General features: G+C 38.1%; 1 protein-coding gene across 24 annotated transcripts in view; it reads left to right on the forward strand.

Moving 5' to 3' along the window:
* Positions 1-20,794, forward strand: part of RBFOX2 (RNA binding fox-1 homolog 2) — a 292,632-nt gene that overhangs the window by 93,604 nt on the left and 178,234 nt on the right. For all 24 annotated transcript variants that reach the window (XM_057486406.1, XM_057486404.1, XM_057486402.1 and 21 more), the window contains exon 2: positions 2,499-2,549. In XM_057486406.1, the coding sequence (XP_057342389.1) occupies positions 2,499-2,549 (51 nt within the window). The remainder of the gene's footprint in view (positions 1-2,498; positions 2,550-20,794) is intronic.

The following is a 20,794-nucleotide window of genomic DNA, read 5'->3' on the forward strand; positions in this document are numbered from 1 at the left end:
GTGGTTCCAATATATTTGTATTCCTCCTATTAGACGTGCCAGTATGTATTTTCTCTTCTTGCCAGTTTGTGATACTTTCATTTTCATTTTTGCCAGTCTCTTGAGTGAAAAATATCTCAAGTCTAAGAGAATAAGTGCACATGGATAGCTTAACTACGAACAGCTCGAACACCTATTAAACAGGACAATAAGACAGATAAATAAGTTCTGGCACATTCATAAGATAGAGTACTGAACAGTCGTGAAGATGAGTGAAATGTAGTGGCATGCAGAAGGGGAATAAATCTTACAGTATCAAGGAAGAAAAGGATATTGCTAAAGAACACATACAATAGGATCCATTCCTGTAAAATTAAAACATGCAAAGTTAATGCATTTTGAAGAGACAGATATGTGTGTGTGTGTATGTAGTAGAATTAAAAAGGAAAGCAAGCCTTTGTCATTGAGCATAGGCCACTTTCTGAGAGGCAGGGAGTTTCTGAGGGCTGGTGGGCGAGTTCTCAGGAGCCTTATCTGAGAGATTAGGAAGAAGGAACAGTACTGCAGGTGTACTAAGGCAAGTGTAAGAGTAATCCATTTTCTCTGTGCAGCCTATTACATCTGTCTTTGCTGTTAAAGCTCTTGACAATACTGACTTGTATAGCAAAGTGGTTTTCTTCCTTACAAAAAGTTTTCTTCATTGTTAAACTCAAGAATATGTACATGGGATATTCTCTGGGAGTGATGGATCTTTGTTCATCATGCTTTTGGGTGTTCTCAATTACTTTCTTAATCATGCAATTCCTTTCTCAAACAATCTTGAAATACTCACCATGAAGAAATAATCTGGGATGATTATTAGAGAAGAGAACTTGATAAAATGGAAAGAACAGGGGCTTTGGAGTCTGGCAAACCTGGGTTGAAAGTATGACTTTTCTATTTAATATCTATGCTCTATTATCTCCTTTCCTTTGCTGCTTTCTCTCCTTCTCCCCCCCACCCATCATTATCATTACAATCTGTAGGCAATGGTACTGAAGTAAATTTATAGAATTCAGAACAAGCAAGGCATTTGGGGATTTCAAGAATCTTGTTCTTTTTGTTATAGTCCTGATTTCAAAGTTTACATAAAAGGCAGAGACAAAAGACTGGATGCCAATGTAATTTCTTACTATTGAGCTCCATTTATTTATTTACACATTCTGTTGGTTGTGTACTATGTGTTAGACACTGTGCTAGATTACAAGGAAACCATGACGAACAAGACATGGGGGCTCTGTAATAAGTGAAGTTAATTCCTGGCTTTCATATTCTTGAAAGGAGAGTGGACTCTTGATTGTCAAAGATAAGGGTATAATCAAAGAAGCTACACCATTAGGTGGAAAGTTTATCCTCTTGTCATATATGAAAGTCCTCTTAATGAAAATTCTTAACTTATTTTGCTAGTAGTCAGGGAAGGACAAATGGATGGAAGAAGAGAATGAATGACTTTGAGGCAGCTGTGCAGAGCACTTTGAAAAAATTACAAAAGTATCATATATTCTCATTTACACCTTTGTGTGCACATGTATTTCCTACCATAAAAGTTCCCTTGAAGGCAAGGGACTTGTTTTAGTCATCTTTCTAACTCTATCTGTTTTTTAACAGTGCTTTGAAGTATTAAGTATTCAGTCTGTGTTGACTGAATGATTGAATGGGTCAAGTAAGCCATAAATAAATGTTCATATTGTATGATCTTATACTAAATTAGGGTTTGCATAGCTTTTATTAGCTGTAATTATTGCTGTCAAGGATCTTGGCTTAATACGAAGATGATACACCTTAATAAGGCACTCAGTATGATGTACTTTTACAAAAATAAGGTTTATTGAGTCATAAATAATATGAGAACTAAATTGTACAAATAACCTAAATAAATTTTAACATATGTACATGTTAGGAGTCACTTGAGTCCATAGGATGATAGAGTCCATAGGTAGAGGAAGGTAGAATTTTATCTAGGTTTAAAAGAACTAAAGGAAAGCAGATTGATAGAGGGGAGGGGTTAAAACTTCCAAATCAAGAGGTGGTTCTCTTTAGAGACGGTACTGTGCCCTTTCCAACCCAGGGAACTTGTGGAAGTGTGTTGTTGGTTGTCCCTAATGTTCAGGGGTGCTGCTGGCTTTTGGTCTTAGCGGCCGGGGATGCTGAAGTTCCATAGTGTGAACTTAGGGATTGATCTGCCCTAAATCCCAGTAGTTCCCTGTTTGAGATAGACTGGGAAGGAGACATTTAGCTGTAAAAGGAGGAAAATGGTGCTTATGAATAGTGTTCCCAAGCAAATACTGGTTTTTCTTGGTTTTTGGGTTTTGCCATTTGTAGAGGCTGACCTGGGATACATGTAGTTAGGTGAAGGGGAATATAGCAATGGAACATCTTAGGAACTTGTGCAGAAATTTATATTTGATCAATTTGGATGCCTTTGATGATTCTCTTAATTTTTTTTGTCTTACAGTTTAATTTTCTTTTCTTTCTTTTAGAACGAGCCTCTAACCTCAGGTTATCATGGATTCCCTGCACGGGACAGCCAGGTTGGTGTCTGTATTTATAACTCAGATGATTTTGTGTGTGTGTGTGTGTGTGTGTGTGTGTGTGTGTGTGTATGTTTGTTCTAAGAATGCTATCATAGAGAACATTTCCTGAAATTATTTATTTAGGAGAGTGATATGGTTAGTTTCAGAAATGAATTTACATTTAGAAATACAAATAAAATACATACTTTCATCCTAAAACTCCTGTAATCATGTTATTGAAATACTGGATATTATAGAGGAAAAAAATCACTCCAGCACAGTCATAATTGGTTTTGTTTTCTCTTTTCCAGGCTATATAACAAATTTTTGACCTGATTTTTCTTGATGCCTCACGATTCTAAATGCTGGACTTGTCTCTTTATTCTCTGCTGCTTAGCCCCTGCCTCCACAGATTTTTTGAGTCCTTGTAATAATCTGCAACAAGAAAATTCCATTCTTCTCCCTGGGGGAATTCCGCCTTACGGTTTTAATCAGGGAAGGCTTGCTTAAGAGAGGGAAGTTTCTGCTGCCTTTCTTTGTTAGATAGGGAGGATGATTGGAAAAAGCCCAGGCCTTATTGTGGGTTAGAGTAGAACTGCTTCCTATGAGACATCCTTTGTGTGGTTTAGGGGAATGTATGAAATGCCTTCCCTATCCTTGTGCTGTTTTAAGCCTTGAGCAGATGAGGTTGAAGCAGTTTTAAAGAATGGGTAGGGCTGCCTTGGAGAAATGGTGTGGCGCAAGACAACTATCCTCTGAAATTCACCTCCTTGCTGTTGGGGGATATTGATATCCTTCAGGTGATTTGCAAGGGTAGCTTCTAGAAGTAGTTTTGATTTGAATGCTTATCTACCATTTCTTATAGAGTTAAAAAAAAAAAAGCCATGATTATTAGGCTTGTCCGAGGGATATTTGTCATCAGAATGCTAAGCCAAAGGGTTGCCATAGTTCTCCTTTCTGGGAATTTACTGAATCTCTTCAAAGCCCCTGACGCTGACTGTAAAAATTGGGATGGCCCCATGATGAGTAGTCTCCTATTTGGGGGCCTTCCAGATTTGAGAGTATTTGCCCAGTTCTTGCACTTTTGGTGCTGTGTTAGTATCAGACTAGCCCCAGGTAGGGTATGGAGAAAAAGAGGGAGAGAAAAGTGTTGCTTGTCTCCCAGTGGGATCATCACTGCTGCAGTTGAAGATTGTCTCTTTGGAAGCTTTTGGTGAAAGATCCAGTATTTACATCAAATCTAAAGAGAGTATAAAGTTTTCCTTCTTTTTCTTTCTGGCTTGGCTTGGGTCTGTTTTTTTTTTTCATTTTTACTTTCTTTCTGGTTTGGGTCTGCCCTAGCTAGAGCTTCTGTAAGCTGTGAAATTATGCCTTTTGACAGTAGTTCTATATTCTGGCCACATATAAGAAAAAATACTCTTGCCTAGAGATCTTACCCCCAGAGATTCTGATTGAGTAGGTCTAAGTTGGGTTTAGCTATACAGATATTTAGAAATCCTTATAGGCAATTCTGTCGTGCAGCTGAAGCTGAGAACTGCAATCCTGTGGGCTGCTTTACAAAGAGTGACATTTTCTCTTTGATCCTGTACTTCGCCTAGTACCCTTAAGCTGTAAAGGATCATGGTCAGTCTCTAGTTCTACACTCTAAGTCTTACTTGTTAGTCTTTATACTAAGGCAAATATTGAATTATTTGTAAAATATTGCTTATTTTGGATATAGGCTTATTTTAGATATAGGAAGGTAAAACTAATTAAAGTATGGGAATAGACTTACTGAGTTCAAAATAATCTGAAGGGCTACTGTGTAATCCTGAGTTCTTCCTGGGGGGATTACAGATCAATAAGGAACTAAGCAAAAGGAATTAAGAGGAATTTGTTAAAGCATAGAAAGTAGTCTCTTTGCTTGGAACTACTTAATTTTTCCTTTGTTTTGCAGCAAGGACCCACTCCTGTAACTTGCATGTTCACTACTCATACTGTCTCTGCTGTAGGCCTCTGCAGACCCTTTTGCCATGGTTTAAAGCTGCTAATTTACTTTGAGGCACATTCTGGTGGTGACAGGTTTATTTTAGTTTATTTTCTTGGCTTTATTTTGTTTTCTGACTGGATCTTTGAATTAGAGATCTTAGAGTAGTGCAAATAGGCAAATATTGAATAGCTGCTTGTTGTATTTGATGAATACAGAATCCAAATGAGTACTGCTAATTAATGCGCCTAACCTTGTGAACTCTCACTTTGTGCTCTGAGATTTGGGAGGCGTTTATCAGTGTGAAACACTGGTCACTGAGCAGCCCGAGCTGGGGAGACCCTGAACTTGTGGTTTTTACATCTCCCCAGAGTGGTTTGGTTCAGCAAATCCAGGAGCTGGGGAGCAGGGTGAAGGTGAATTTTAATTGTGTGTCTTTGTTTTCTTTCCCCTTTTGCTGTTCTTTTCTAAATAGATAGGAGCCATTCCCAGACAGGAATTTTATCAGCATCTTGTGGTGATTTTAAAAGAGATAAGACTGAAATCTTTTGATTTTTACATAGCACTTTCAGCAGTTATTTTCTCATCTCATCCTCACAACCACCTTTTGAAGTAGATGGGGCAAATACTCCCTTTAGAAAGATAAGGAAACCAAGGCACACAGGGATAAATTGACTGACTTACCCAAGGTAACAAATACATCTTAGTAGTTGAATAAGAACTGAAATTTGTCTTCTATTTGTTGATGGCATTTTCCTCTATAATGGTGGATTATTGACTCACCCAAGGAAAATGAGGTCCCGTGCATGTGTGCCTGCTCCTTCACATTACTTTGTCATTTACGGGCTTCATAGACCCCTTGAAGCTCAACCATAGATCTAGGAATCTGTGATGCCTGGTTAAGGACTGTTAAAACTAAGTTCCTTAGCATGAAGCGGACAAGCATTTCACTGTTTTAGTGACCCTCTCCAACCTGTTACATAAGCTCTGGGCAGGACATTTGAATTAAAAACCTGTGAAGGAAAAGAGGGGAAAGAAACACCCACCACCTCATAGAAGTTTTGCTTTTTTTATGCATGTCATCTCAGCCTTCTTTTCCAATTAGTTAAGAAGCTTTGTGAGCTGGCAATTCATTGCTTTTATAAAGCACTCCAAGCACTTCACTGTGCTTGCTAATGTGGTCTCTCTGTGGAAATAGAGGAGACAAACATTGTTCCAGATTTGCAGAAGTAAAAACCAGCTCAGAAAGGCTGAATGTTTTATCTAAAGCCATACAGGATTTTAGGTTGATGATACCATGTGTAGTGATTTGGATTCAGGCTGACTCTTTCTTTGTGATTTGTGTGTATGTACATATGCTTATGCAAATTCCCAAGTGTTGAGTAAGGCTAGAATATTTTGTACGTTTATAATATTTTTTAAATGAGAGTATTTGTGTACATTAGATTCAGACTTTTTATATATGAGGGGCGTAGGAGCAACAATCTGATTAAAAGGGGGTTACCTCTGCATAGCAAACTTACCTGTTTTTTTTTTTTTTGGTATCATTAATATACAATCACATGAGCAACATTGTAGTTACTGGATGCCCCCCATTATGAAGTCTCCACCACCTACCCCATTGCAGTCACTGTCCATCAGCATAGTAAGATGCTATAGAGTCACTACTTGTCTTCTCTGTGCTATATTGCCTTCCCTGTAACTCCCACACACACACATTATCTGTGCTAATCGTAATGCCCCTTATTCCCCTTATCCCTTCCTTCCCACCCATCCTCCCCAGTCCCTTTCCCTTTGACAACTATTAGTCCATTCTTGGGTTCTGTGATTCTGCTGCTGTTTTGTTCCTTCAGTTTTTGCTTTGTTCTTATACTCCACAGATGAGTGAAATCATTTGGTACTTGTCTTTCTCCACCTGGCTTATTTCACTGAGCATAATACCCTCTAGTCCCATACATGCTGTTGCAAGTGGTAGGATTTGTTTTCTTCTTATGGCTGAATAATATTCCATTGTGTATATGTACCACATTTTCTTTATCCATTCATTTACTGATGGACACTTAGGTTGCTTCCATTTCTTGGCTATTGTAAATAGTGCTGTGATAAACATAGGGGTACATATTTCTTTTTCAAACTGGACTCCTGCATTCTTAGGGTACATTCCTAAGAGTGGAATTCCTGGGTCAAGTGGTATTTCTATTTTGAGTTTTTTGAGGAACCTCCATACTGCTTTCCACAGTGGTTGAACTATTTTACATTCCCACCAGCAGTGTATGGGGGTTCCCCTGTCTCGGCATCCTTGGCAGCATTTGTTGTTCCTAGTCTTTTCTATGTTGACCATCCTAACTGGTGTGAGGTGATATCTCGTTGTGGTTTTAATTTGCATTTCTCTGATGATTAGTGATGTGGAGCATCTTTTCATATGTCTGTTGGTCATCTGAATTTCTTCTTTTTTTAAAAAATTTTTTTATTAAGGTATTATTGATATGCACTGTTATGAAGGTTTCACATGAAAAAACAATGTGGTTTCTACATTTACCCATATTACAAGTCCCCACCCATATCCAAATGCAGTCACTGTCCATCAGTGTAGTAAGATGCCACAGATTCACTATTTGCCTACTGTGTGCTACACTGTTTTCCCCGTGATTCCCCACACCATGTGTACTAAACATAATACCCCTCAATCCCCTTCTCCTTCCCTCCGCATCTGCCCTCCCACACCCCTCCCCTTTGGTAACTGCTAGTTCATTCTTGGAGTCTATGAGTCTGCTGCTGTTTTGTTCCTTCAGTTTTGCTTTGCTGTTATACTCCACAAGTGAGGAAAATCATTTGGCACTTGTCTTTCTCCGCCTGGCTTATTTCACTGAGCGTAATGTCCTCCAGGTCCATCCATGTTGTTGCAAATGGTAGGATTTGTTTCTTTCTTATGGCTGAATAATATTCCATTTTGTATATGTACCACATTTTCTTTATCCATTCATCTACTGATGGACACTTAGGTTGCTTCCATATCTTGGCTATTGTAAAAAGTGCTGTGATAAACATAGGGGTGCATATGTCTTTTTGAATCTGAGAAGTTGTATTCTTTGGGTAAATCCCAAGGAGTGGGATTCCTGGGTCAAATAGTATTTCTATTTTTAATTTTTTGAGGAACCTCCATACTGCTTTCCATGATGGTTGAACTATTTTACATTCCCACCAGCAGTGTAGGAGGGTTCCCCTTTCTCCGCATTCTCACCAGCATTTGCTGTTCCTAGTCTTTTCTATGTTGGCCATCCTAACTGGTGTGAGGTGATATCTCATTGTGGTTTTAATTTGCATTTCCTTGATGGTTAGTGATGTGGAGCATCTTTTCATGTGCCTGTTGGCCATCTGAATTTATTCTTTGAAGAAGTGTCTGTTCATATCCTCTGCCCACTTAACAGGATTATTTGCTTTTTGGGTGTTGAGGCGTGTGAGATACGTTAACCCCTTGTTGGATGTCATTTACAAATATATTCTCCCATACTGTAGGATGCCTTTTTGTTGTTCTACTGATGGTGTCCTTTGCTGTACAGAAGCTTTTTAGCATGATGTAGTCCCATTTGTTCATTTTTTATTTTGATTCCCTTGCCCGAGGAGATGCGTTCAGGAAAAAGTTGCTCATGTTTATGTTGAAGAGAGTTTTGCGTATGTTTTCTTCTAAGAGTTTTATGGCTTCATGATTTACATTCAGGTCTTTGATGCATTTTGAGTTTACTGTTGTGTATGGGGTTAAACAATAATCCAGTTTCATTCTCTTACATGTAGCTGTCCTGTTTTGCCAGCACCAGTTGTTGAAGAGGCTGTCTTTTCCCCATTGTATATCCATGGCTCCTTTATCGTATATTAATTGACCGTATATACTTGGGTTTATATCTGGGCTCTCTAGTCTGTTCCATTGGTCTGTTGGTCTGTTCTTGTGCCAGTACCAACTTGTCTTGATTACTGTGGCTTCATAGTTGACCTTGAAGTCAGAGAGCATAACCCCCCAGCTTTATTCTTCCTTCTCAGGATTGCTTTGGCTATTCGGGTCTTTTGTGGTTCCATATGAATTTAGAACTATTTCATCTAGTTCGTTGAAGAATGCTGTTAGTATTTTGATAGGGATTGCATTGAATCTGTAGATTGCTTTAGGCAGGATGGCCATTTTGACAATATTAATTCTTCCTATCCATGAGCACGGGATGTGTTTCCATTTATTGATATTTTCTTTAATTTCTCTCATTAGTGTCTTATAGTTTTCAGAGTATAGGTCTTTCACTTCCTTGGTTAAGTTTATTCCCAGGTATTTTATTCTTTTTGATGCAATTGTGAATGGAATTGTTTTCTTATTCTCTTTCTGGTAGTTCATTAGTGTATAGGAATGCAACAGGTTTCTGTGTATTAATTTTTTATCCTGCATCTTTGTTGAATTCAGGTATTAGATCTAGTAGTTTTGGAATGGATTCTTTAGGGTTTTTTATATACAATATCATGTCATCTGCAAACAGGGACAGTTTAACTTCTTCCTTGCCAATCTTGATGCCTTTTATTTCTTTGTTTTGTCTGATTGCCATGGCTAGGACCTCCAGAACTATGTTGAATAAAAGTGGGGAGAGTGGGCATCCTTGTCTTGTTCCCAATCTTAAAGGAAAAGCTATCAGCTTCCTGCTGTTAACTATAATGTTGCAGTGGGTTCATCATATATTGTCTTTATTATGTTGAAGTACTTGCCCACTATATCCATTTTGTTGAGAGTTTTTATCTTGAGTGGATGTTGAGTTTTGCCGAATGCTTTTTCAGCATCTATGGAGATGACCATGTGGTTTTTGTCCTTCTTTTTGTTGATGTGCTGGATGATGTTGATGGATTTTCTAATGTTGTACCATCCTTGCATCCCTGGAATAAATCCTACCTGATCATGATGGATGGTCTTTCAGATGTATTTTTGAATTCAGTTTGCTAATATTTTGTTGAGTATTTTTGCATCTATGTTCATCAGGAATATTGGTCTGTAATTTTCTTTTTTTGTGGTGTCTTTGCCTGGTTTTGGTATTAGAGTGATCCTGGCCTCATAGAATCAGTTTGGAAGTATTCCTTCCTCTTCTACTTTTTGGAAACCTTTAAGGAGGATGGGTATTAGGTCTTCACTAAATGTTTGATAAAATCCAGCAGTGAAACCATGTGGTCCACAGGTTTTGTTCTTAGATAGTTTTTTGATTACCACTTCAATTTCCTTGCTGGTGATTGGTCTGTTCAGATTTTCCGTTTCTTTCTGGGTCAGCCTTTTGGAAGGTTGTATTTTTCTAGAAAGTTACTCATTTCTTCTAAGTTATCCAGTTTGTTATCATATAATTTTTCGTAGTATTCTCTCATAATTCTTTGTATTTCTGTGGTGTCCGTAGTGATTTTTCCTTTCTCATTTCTGATTCTATTTATGTGTGTAGACTCTTTTTTTCTTGATAAGTCTGGCCTGGGGTTTATCTATTTTGTTTATTGTCTCGAAGAACAAGCTCCTGCTTTCATTGATTCTTTCTGTTTTTTATTCTTCTTGATTTTATTTATTTCTGCTCTAATCCTTATTATGTCCCTCCTACTGACTTTGGGCCTCATTTGTTCCTCTTTTTCTAGTTTCGTTAATTGTGAGTTTAGACTGTTCATTTGGGATTGTTCTTCTTTCCTGAGGTAGGCCTGTATTGCAATATACTTCCCTCTTAGCATGGCCTTTGCTTCATCCCACAGATTTTTGCAGTGTTGAATTGTTGTTGTCATCTGTCTCCATATATTGCTTGTTCTCTTTTTATTTGGTCATTGATCCATTGATTATTTAGGAGCATGTTATTATGCTTCCATGTGTTTGTTTGCTTTTTCGTTTTCTTTGTGTAATTTATTTCTAGTTTCATACCTTTGTGGTCTGAGAAGCTGGTTGGTACAATTTCTAATCTTTTTTAATTTACTGAGGCTTTTTTTGTGGACTAGTATATGATCTATTGTTGAAAATGTTCCATGTGCACTTGAGAAGAATGTGAATCCTGTTGCTTTTGGATAGAGTGTTCTATAGATGTCTGTTAGGTCCATGTGTTCTAATACATTGTCCAGTGACTCTGTCTCCCTACTTATTTTTTGTCTGGTTGATCTGTCTTGGAATAATGGTGTGTAAAGTCTCCTAAAAGAATGCATTGCATTCTGTTTCCCTCTTTAATTCTGTTAGTATTTGTTTCACATATGTAGGTGATCCTAAGTTGGGTGCATAGATATTTATAATAGTTATATCCTCTTGTTGGACTGATCACTTTATCATTATCTAATGTCCTTCTTTGTCTCTTGTTACTTTCTTTGTTTTGCAGTCTACTTTGTCTGATACTAGTACTGCAACTCCTGCTTTTTTCTCCCTGTTAGTTGCATGAAATATCTTTTTCCATGCCTTCACTTTTAGTCTGTGTATGTCTTTGGATTTGAAGTGAGTCTTTTGTAGGTAGCATATAGACGGGTCTTGTTTTTTTATCCATTCAGTGACTCTATGTCTTTTGATTGGTGCATTCAGTCCATTTACATTTAGGGTGATTATCGATAGGTATGTACTTACTGCCATTTCAGGTTTTAGATTTGTGGTTACCAAAGGTTCAAGGGTAATTCCCTTACTATATGACAGTCTAACTCACTTAGTATGTTATTACAAACACAACCTAAAGGTTCTTCTTTTTTCTCCTTTTTCTTCGTCCTCCATTCTTTATATATTAGGTATTATATTCTGTACTCTTTGTCTATCCCTTGACTGACTTTGGGGGTAGTTGATTTGATTTTATACCTGCTTAGTAATTAAATTGTTTTACTTTGCTGCGGTTTTATTTCTACTGGTGACAGCTATTTAGCCTTCGGAATACTTCCATCTATAGCAGTCTCTCCAACGTGCGCCGTAGATGTGGTTTGTGGGAGGTAAATTCTCTCAGCTTTTGCTTATATGAAAACTGTTTAATCCCTCCTTCAAATTTAAATGATAGTCTTGCTGGTAGAGTATTCTTGGTTCAAGGCCCTTCTGCTTCATTGCATTAAATATATCATGCCATTGTCTTCTGGCCTGTAAGGTTTCTGTTGAGAAGTCTGATGATAGCCTAACGGGTTTTCCTTTGTAGATGATCTTATTTCTCTCTCTAGCTGGTTTTAAAAGTCTGTCCTTATCCTTGATCTTTGCCAATTATTATATGTCTTGGTGTTGTCTTCCTCGGGTCCCTTGTTTTGGAGATCTGTGCACCTCCATGGTCTGAGAGAATATCTCCTTCCCAGATTGGGGTAGTTTTCAGCAGTTACCTCCTCAAAGATACTTTCTATCCCTTTTTTTTCTGTCTTCTTCTTCTGGTACTCCTATAATGTGAATATTGTTCCTTTTGGATTGGTCAATATTCTTTCATTCCTAGAGATCCTTTTTCTCTCTGTGACTCAGCTTCTTTGTATTCCTCTTCTCTAATTTCTGTTTCATTTGCCATCTCTTCTACTACTTCTAATATGCTTTTAAATTCCTCCATTATATGTTTCATTTCAGATACGGAATTTCTTAATGATTGAATCTCTGTCCTAAATTCGTCCCTAAGTTCTTGAATATTTTTCTCTGCCTCCATGAGCATGTTAATGATTTTTATTTTGAATTCTCTTTCAAGCAGATTGGTGAGTTCAGTTTCATCTGACCCTTTTTCTCGTGTTTGCAAGATTTTTGTTTGATCCAGGTTCCTTTGACATTTCATATTTGTATGTTACGCCTTCTAGTGCCCAGAAGCTCTAGTCTGTGGAGCTACTCAGCCCCTGGATTGATGTCGGGGGTGTTGAGGGTCGCAGGGGAGCAGTGCTGTTGCCTGGGGGGAGGAAAGAGCTGTTTCCTGATTCTGCACTGCAGTATCTCTCACCACTGTCGGAACCAGTGGGCCAAACACACAGGTGTAAGCCTCTGCGCTTTGCGTCTATAGCTGCCTTAGGTGTTCTCTCCCTCTGGCTGGCCTGACGCCAGGGCAGGGACTGCCGGTTTTCGAGCCCTTGCCGGAAGACCAGGAGGAAAGTGCAACAGGGTGTGTATCACTGTGGGGGGTCTTGGAGCTGAGTAGCTAGCCAGGGGGATGGAGTGCCTGAAGCTCCTGAAGATTCCCATTGTGCTGGGCAGAGTGCACCCAGACAACCTTGTCCACCTATTCCTTCTCCTGCGCAGCAAGCTCCATGTAAACCCCGCCCCTTCTGCAGCTCTCTCACTACTAGGAAGCCTCTCAGACTGCCAGCCTTTCCTTTGTCCCAGAGCAGCTGGATGTGGATCCCTGTCCTCCACAAATGGCTGGAATCTCAGGCTTTCCAAGTATTCCGCCTGTCTTAGCTTTCCAGCCCCACTAATCTCTAGAGCACCTTGCAATGTAGGTTCCTGCTCCCAAAGCAGATCTCCAGGGCTGGGTGTTCAGCAGTCCTAGGCTTCCACCCCCTTCCCGCTCCATTTCTCTTCCTCCTGCCAGTCAGCTGGGGTTGGGGAAGGGCTTTGGTTCCGCTGGATCAAGGCTTTGGTATGTTACTCTGTTTTATGAGGTCTGCTCTGTTCTCCAGGTGTATGCAGTCCTGTGCAGCCTTCTTTCCTGTTGCTCTTAGGATTAGCTGTATTAACTTTATTTTCATGATATATGTTGTTTTGGGAGGAGCTCTCTGTCTCACCTCTCATGCCACCATCTTGAATCACCAAACTTACCTGTTTCTACAAATATTCTTTTTTTATTTGGGATGGCCTTCAGGGGGTTCTCGGAAAGTGCAGTGGGAGTCCTAAGGCCAGCCCCTTGCCACTTCTTAGTGCCACAACTTTATGTCTACTATAACAAGGATGATGACATAATTTATCATTCAGGTTAAGGCATTTTTGATGGTGAAAGGGGATGCTAATGTTGAAATAGTCCCAGGCAAACCACGATGAATGGGATGTGTGGTCATCCTAGCTATAATTAAAGACATATGAATGTCTTCTTAACTGATATAATCAGGATTTGGGATTATGGCATTGCCTGTTGCCTAACACTTGACCTGTGTGTGTGTAGGGGTGAAACATTGCCATTCACATTTGAGATTAGAGATAGCACAGACTCTTGTTTGGGTTGAGGTGCTGAGTCAGCCGTGGAACTGAGAATATTAGTACATTATAAAAACTAATGTTTGTAAAGTACTTTACAGTTTACAATGTGTGCTTCATGTGTATTCAATTTTGATCTTCACAGTAGCTCTGCTAGGTAGGGTGGGCTTTTTTACCCCTATTTTCAGAAAATGAAAGCAGAGCTTTTTAAATGAATTTCTCACATAGATAGTAAGGGGCAGAATTAGACTTGAACCCTCTACTTTCAGCATCTATGTCTTGTATTTCTCTTTTGTGTTTTTTTGTTAGTTTTTTTCTTTGAATGGGAATGTTGTTAGTGTGACAAGATATTGTGGAATCTTTGGAGAATGTTGCAGCACAAAAAGTCCATGTGACCTGGAGGTCTCATGAATAACTTATTTCTGGCAAGTTTTCTTCCTATCTTGTTTGTTAAAATAGCTTATGGCCCAAAGTCTAGCTCAGTGCTTTCAAGCTTAAAAAAAGACAGAACTCCTAGTAAGCAATACTTTTACATCAGGACCCAGCATACACACATATTATGTGTGAGTATAACTTGGAATCAACCTTACCAAATAACGCTTATCCTTACTATGTTCCTAAGCACTGTGATATTTTCCATCTTATTCCATTCCATTAAAAAAATTGTTAATTGCAACCAGCAATTGATTGAGCAAAATGCATTTCCTGGACCACTGTTGGATTGCAATGTGTAGTTTTGAAAAATAGAATTCAAGTAATTGCCTTTAAAAGTGCAACCTTAAAGAAACTGTATACCCTTTAGCAGTCACTTCCTTATTTCTCATCCCCCACCCCAGCCATAAAAAACCGCTAATCTTTCTGTCTCTCTGGATTTTCGTATTCTGGATATTTCATATAAATGGAATCATACAGTATCTGGTCTTTTGTGGTTAGCTTTTTTCACGTGGCATGATGTTTTCAAGGTTCTTCTATGTAGCTATGTGTCAGTACTTCATTTTTTTTTTTTTTGGTGGAATAATATCCCATTGTATGGGTAAAGAAGTTTTCTTAAATGAGCTTACTGCCTACCTCTGATCCATCTTCTGCAGCTCTTAAAGTTCTTTTCTGCTTTACTGGGCAGTCTTTCCATTTTTGAACTCATCTAGCTTGATCCCTCCTCTACCTTAAGATCTGCAGAAGCCTTCATTCAGAACCTCACCTCCTTCTCAATCAGATCACAGGTATACTTTATCCCTCACAGTACCTTGAACTTGAATATCCTCCATTGTTTCCTCAGAGAAACCTTTCCTGACCACACCAATCTAAAGATACACACATACCTAACCTGATTGTTCAGTATTTTCTTCAAATCTCTAATAATCATTATCTGATACCCAGTGCATGTGCTTTATTATCTGTTCTCCCAGTAAAATATCTGTGCAAGTTGTGACTTCACCTAGAACAGAGCCTGACATGTAGGAGATCAATAATATTTGTTGAATGAATAGATGAAAATTATCTTCAATTTAATGGAAATGTTTTAAGCAGGGAAGTGACATGGTCTATTATATTTTTGAAAAAAACATTGTGGTTGCTAAGAATGAATTTTAGGTGGGTTCCCCCTCACCCCTAATAAAAAAGCAATCTTAGCCTGTCTAGGCAACAGCTTTGTCATTTGCTGTGTTTCATGACAATTCCAGCTAGTATTTATGTGTTGAATTAGAAATTTTATCCCACTCCCCCTTCCACCTGGAGAGTGGATTAAAATAACTAGTTCAGAAGGAAAATGTTTTACACCCCTTCTGTATCTCACGATCTATAATAATTTTCTTAACTGATTCTTTTTTCACTAAAAATACTTCTGCTTTGCTTTTAAATTATAGAAGGTATGAAATTGTTTTGTTTTCTTCCTACTAGGTTGTCTAGAACCCCACTTTCAGTCTTCATGAAAGATTTATTCAGATGATTGCTTCTCCCTGATACCTGACATAAGGTCCCCCATCAATGGTTTAGGTCCTCTATGGTGGTGCCTTACACCCTCTAGTGGATGAGGACTGGGAAACGCCACAGCATCTAGTATTGCTGCACTTTTCTCAAACCATGTCATCAGCTCCAAGCTTACTATTGCGTTTTAGATCATTTCATTCTGCAAGTAGTTCATAAGCTTTTTCCTTTTGGGAAAGACCATTTTATTTCTTCTGCTACTTGTTGCCTTGTGCCTAAATAACATGCTTATTCTGCTATTTCTTGATTTATCAATTTTAGACACTGTCCTTTGGCTTCCTACTTTCAGTGATGAGAAATGACCAGTTTTCTAGACACTCTCTCTTTCCTTCTAATAAAACTATACCATAATGTTCATTCACTGTAAGTGTAGTTATTTAGTATTTTAATTAATTAATTAATTTTTTATTAAGGTATTATTGATATACACTCTTATGAAGGTTTCACATGAAAAACAATGTGGTTACTACATTCACCCATATTATGGAGTCCCCCCTGCATACCCCATTGCAGTCACTGTCCATCAATGTAGTAAGATGTCACAGAGTCACTGTTTGCCTTCTTTGTTCTACACTGTCTTCCCCATGGTCCACCCCACACCATGTGTGCCTATCTTCTTCTCTGTCCCTCCCCACATGCCCTCCCCCATCCCTCCCCTTTGGTAACTGCTAGTCCCTTCTTGGAGTCTGTGAGTCTGCTGCTGTTTTGTTCCTTCAGTTTTGCTTTGTTGTTATACTCCACAAATGAGTATCATTTGGTACTTGTCTTTCTCCGCCTGGCTTATTTCACTGAGCATAATATCCTCCAGCTCCATCCATGTTGTTGCAAATGGTAGGATTTGTTTTCCTCTTATGGCTGAAATATTCCATTGTGTATATGTACCACATCTTCTTTATCCATTCATCCACTGATGGACACTTAGGTTGTTTCCATTTATAGTGCTTCAGTAAACATAGGAGTACACATGTCTCTTTCAAACTGGGCTCCTGCATTCTTAGGTAAATTCCTAGGAGTGGAATTCCTGGGTCAAATGGTATTTCTTTTTTGAGTTTCTTGAGGAGCCTCCATACTGCTTTCCATGATGGTTGAATTATTTTACATTCCCACCAGCAGTGTAGGAGGGTTCCCCTTTCCTCACATCCTTGCCAACATTTGTTGTTGTTTGTCTTTTGGATGGTGGCCATCCTAACTGATGTGAGGTGATATCTCATTGTGGTTTTAATTTTCATTTCTGTGATGATGCGATGTGGAGCATCTTTCCATGTGCCTGTTGGCCACCTGAATTTCTTTGGAGAAGTGGCTGTTCAGCTTCTCTGCCCATTTTTTAATTGGCTTATTTGCTTTTTGTTTGTTGAGGTGTGTGAGCTCTTTAAATATTTTGAATGTCAACCCCTTATCGGATATGTCCTTTATGAATATATCCTCCCATACTGTAGGGTGCCTTTTTGTTCTACTGATGGTGTCCTTTGCTGTATAGAAGCTTTTTTAGTTTGATATAGTCCCATTTGTTCATTTTTGCTTTTGTTTCCCTTGCCTGAGGAGATATGTTCATGAAGAAGTTGCTCATGTTTATGTCCAAGAGAGTTTTGCCTATGTTTTCTTCTGAGAGTTTTATGGTTTCATGACTTACATTCAGATCTTTGATCCATTTCGAGTTTACTTTTGTGTATGGAGTTAAGCAGTAATCCAGTTTCATTCTCTTACATGTAGCTGTCCTGTTTTGCTGTTGAAGAGGCTGTCATTTCTGCACTTTGTATCCGTGGCTCCTTTATCATATATTAATTGACCATATATGCTTGGGTTAATATCTGGACTCTGTATTCTGTTCCACTGGTCTATGGGTCTGTTCTTGTGCCAGTACCAAATTGTCTTGATTATTGTGGCTTCATGGTAGAGTTTGAAGTCAGGGAGCATAATCCGCCCCAGCTTTATTCTTCCTTCTCAGGATTGCTTTGGCTGTTCGGGGTCTTTTGTGGTTCCATATGAATTTTAGAATTATTTGGTCTAGTTTGTTGAAGAGTGCTGTTGTATTTTGATAGGGATTGCATTGATTCTCTAGATTGCTTTAGGCAGGATGGCCATTTTGACAATGTTAATTCTTTCTATCCATGAGCACAGGATATTTTTCCATTTAATGGTATCTTCTTTAATTTCTTTCATGAGTGTCTTGTAGTTTTCAGAGTATAGGTCTTTCACTTCCTTGGTTAGGTTTATTCCCAGGTATTTTATTCTTTTTGATGCAATTGTAAATGGAATTATTTTCCTGATTTCTCTTTCTGTTAGTTCATCATTAGTGTATAGGAATGCAACAGATTTCTGTGCATTAATATTGTATCCTACAACTTTGTTGAATTCAGGTATTAGATCTAGTAGTTTTGGAGTGGGTTCTTTAGGGTTTTTTATATACAATATCATGTCATCTGAAAAAGTGACAGTTTAACTTCTTCTGTACCAATCTTGATGCCTTTTATTTCTTTGTGTTTGATTGCTGTGGCAAGGACCTCCCGAACTATGTTGAATAAAAGTGGGGAGAGTGGGCATCCTTGTCTTGTTCATAATCTTAAAGGAAAGGCTTTCAGCTTCTTGCTGTTATGTATGATGTTGGCTGTGGGTTTGTCATATATTGTCTTTATTATGTTGAGGTACTTGCCCTCTATACCCATTTTGTTGAGAGTTTTTATCATGAATGGATGTTGAATTTTGTCTAATGCTTTTTCGTCATCTGTGGAGATGATCATGTGGGTTTTGTCCTTCTTTTTGTTGATGTGGTGGATGATATTGATGGATTTTCTAATATTGTACCATCCTTGCATCCCTGAAATAAATCCTTCTTGATCATGATGGATGATCTTTCAGATGTATTTTTGAATTCGGTTTGCTAGTATTTTGTTGAATATTTTTGCATCTATGTTCATCAGGAATATTGGTCTGTAATTTTCTTTTTTTGTGGTGTCTTTGCCTGGTTTTGGTGTTAAAGTGATCCTGGCCTCATAGAATCAGTTTGGAAGTATTCCTTCCTCTTCTACTTTTTGGAAACCTTTAAGGAGGATGGGTATTAGGTCTTCACTAAATGTTTGATAAAATCCAGCAGTGAAACCATGTGGTCCACAGGTTTTGTTCTTAGGTAGTTTTTTGATTACCACTTCAATTTCCTTGCTGGTAATTGGTCTGTTCAGATTTTCCGTTTCTTTCTGGGTCAGTCTTTTGGAAGGTTGTATTTTTCTAGAAAGTTATCCATTTCTTCTAAGTTATCCAGTTTGTTATCATATAATTTTTCGTAGTATTCTCTCATAATTCTTTGTATTTCTGTGGTGTCCGTAGTGATTTTTCCTTTCTCATTTCTGATTCTATTTATGTGTGTAGACTCTTTTTTTCTTGATAAGTCTGGCCTGGGGTTTATCTATTTTGTTTATTTTCTCGAAGGAACAAGCTCTTGCTTTCATTGAGTCTTTCTGTTGTTTTATTCTCCTTGATTTTATTTATTTCTGCTCTAATCCTTATTATGTCCCTCCTACTGACTTTGGGCCTCATTTGTTCCTCTTTTTCTAGTTTTGTTAATTGTGAGTTTAAACTGTTCATATGGGATTGTTCTTTTTTTAGGTAGGCCTGTACTGTAATATACTTCCCTCTTAGCATGGCCTTCGCAGCGTCCAAATATTTTGCAGTGTTGAATTACTGATTTCATTTGTCTGCATATATTGCATGATCTCTGTTTTTATTTCATTATTGATCCATTGATTATTTAGGAGCGTGTTGTTAAGCCTCCATGTGTTTGTGTGATTTTTCGTTTTCTTTGCATAATTTATTTCTAGTTTCGTACCTTTGTGATCTGAGAAACTGGTTGTCACAATTTCAGTCTTTTTTAATTTACTGAGCTTCTTTTTGTGGCCTAGTGTATGGTCTATTGTTGAAAATGTTCCATGTGCACTTGAGAAGAATATAATGTGTATTCTGCTGCTTTTGGGTGTAGTGTTCTGTAGATGTCTGTTAGGTCCATCTGTTCTAATGTGTTCTTCAATGCCTCTGTCTCCTTACTTATTTTCTGTCTGGTTGATCTGTCCTTTGGAGTGAGTGGAATGTTGAAGTCTCCTAGAATGAATGCATTGCATTCTATTTCCCGTTGTAATTCTGATAGTATTTGTTTCACATATGTAGATGATCCTATGTTGGGTGCAGAGATATTTATAATGGTTATATCCTGTTGTTGGATTGATTCCTTTATCATTATGTGATGTCCTTCTTTGTCTCTTGTGACTTTCTTTGTTTTGAAGTCTATTTTGTCTGATACAAGTACCGCAACTCCTGCTTTTTTCTCCCTATAGTTGCATGAAATATCTTTTTCTGTGCCTTCACTTTTAGTCTGTGTATGACTTTGGGTTTGAAGTGAGTCTCTTATAGGCAGCATATAGACTGGTCTTGTTTTTTTATCCATTCAGTGACTCTATGTCTTTTGATTGGTGATTCAGACCATTTACATTTACGGTGATTATCAATAGGTATGTAATTATTGCCATTGCAGGCTTTAGATTCTTGGTTACCAAAGGTTCAAGGGTAACTTCCTTACTATCTAAGAGTCTAACTTAACTCACTTAGTATGCTATTACAAACACAATCTAAAGGTTTTTCTTCTTTTTTTTCTCCTCCTTTTTCTTCATCCTCCATTCTTTATTTATTAGGTATCATATTCTGTACTCTTTGTCTATCCCTTGACTGACTTTGGGGGTAGTTGATTTAATTTTGTATTTGCTTAGTAGTTAATTGTTCTACTTTCTTTACTGTGATTTTATTACCTCTGGTGACAGCTATTTAGCCTTAGGAACACTTCCATCTATAGCAGTCCCTTTCAAATACACTGTAGAGATGGTTTTTGGGAGGTAAATTCTCTTAGCTTTTGCTTAGCTGAAATTGTTTAATCCCTTCTTCAAATTTAAATTATAATTTTGCTGGGTAGAGTATCCTTCGTTCGAGGCCCTTCTGCTTCATTGCATTAAATATATCATGCCACTCCCTTCTGGCCTGTAAGGTTTCTGTTGAGAAGTCTGATGATAGCCTGCTGGGTTTTCCTTTGTATGTGATCTTATTTCTCTCTCTGGCTGCTTTTAATAGTCTTTCTTTATCCTTGAACCTTGCTATTTTAATTATTATATGTCTTGCTGTTTTCTTCCTTGGGTCCCTTGTGTTGGGAGATCTGTGCACCTCGATGGCCTGAGAGACTATCTCCTTCTC

The sequence above is a fragment of the Manis pentadactyla genome, chromosome 10 (assembly GCF_030020395.1).
Source record: "Manis pentadactyla isolate mManPen7 chromosome 10, mManPen7.hap1, whole genome shotgun sequence".
In the NCBI taxonomy this organism is placed as follows: Eukaryota; Metazoa; Chordata; class Mammalia; order Pholidota; family Manidae; genus Manis; species Manis pentadactyla.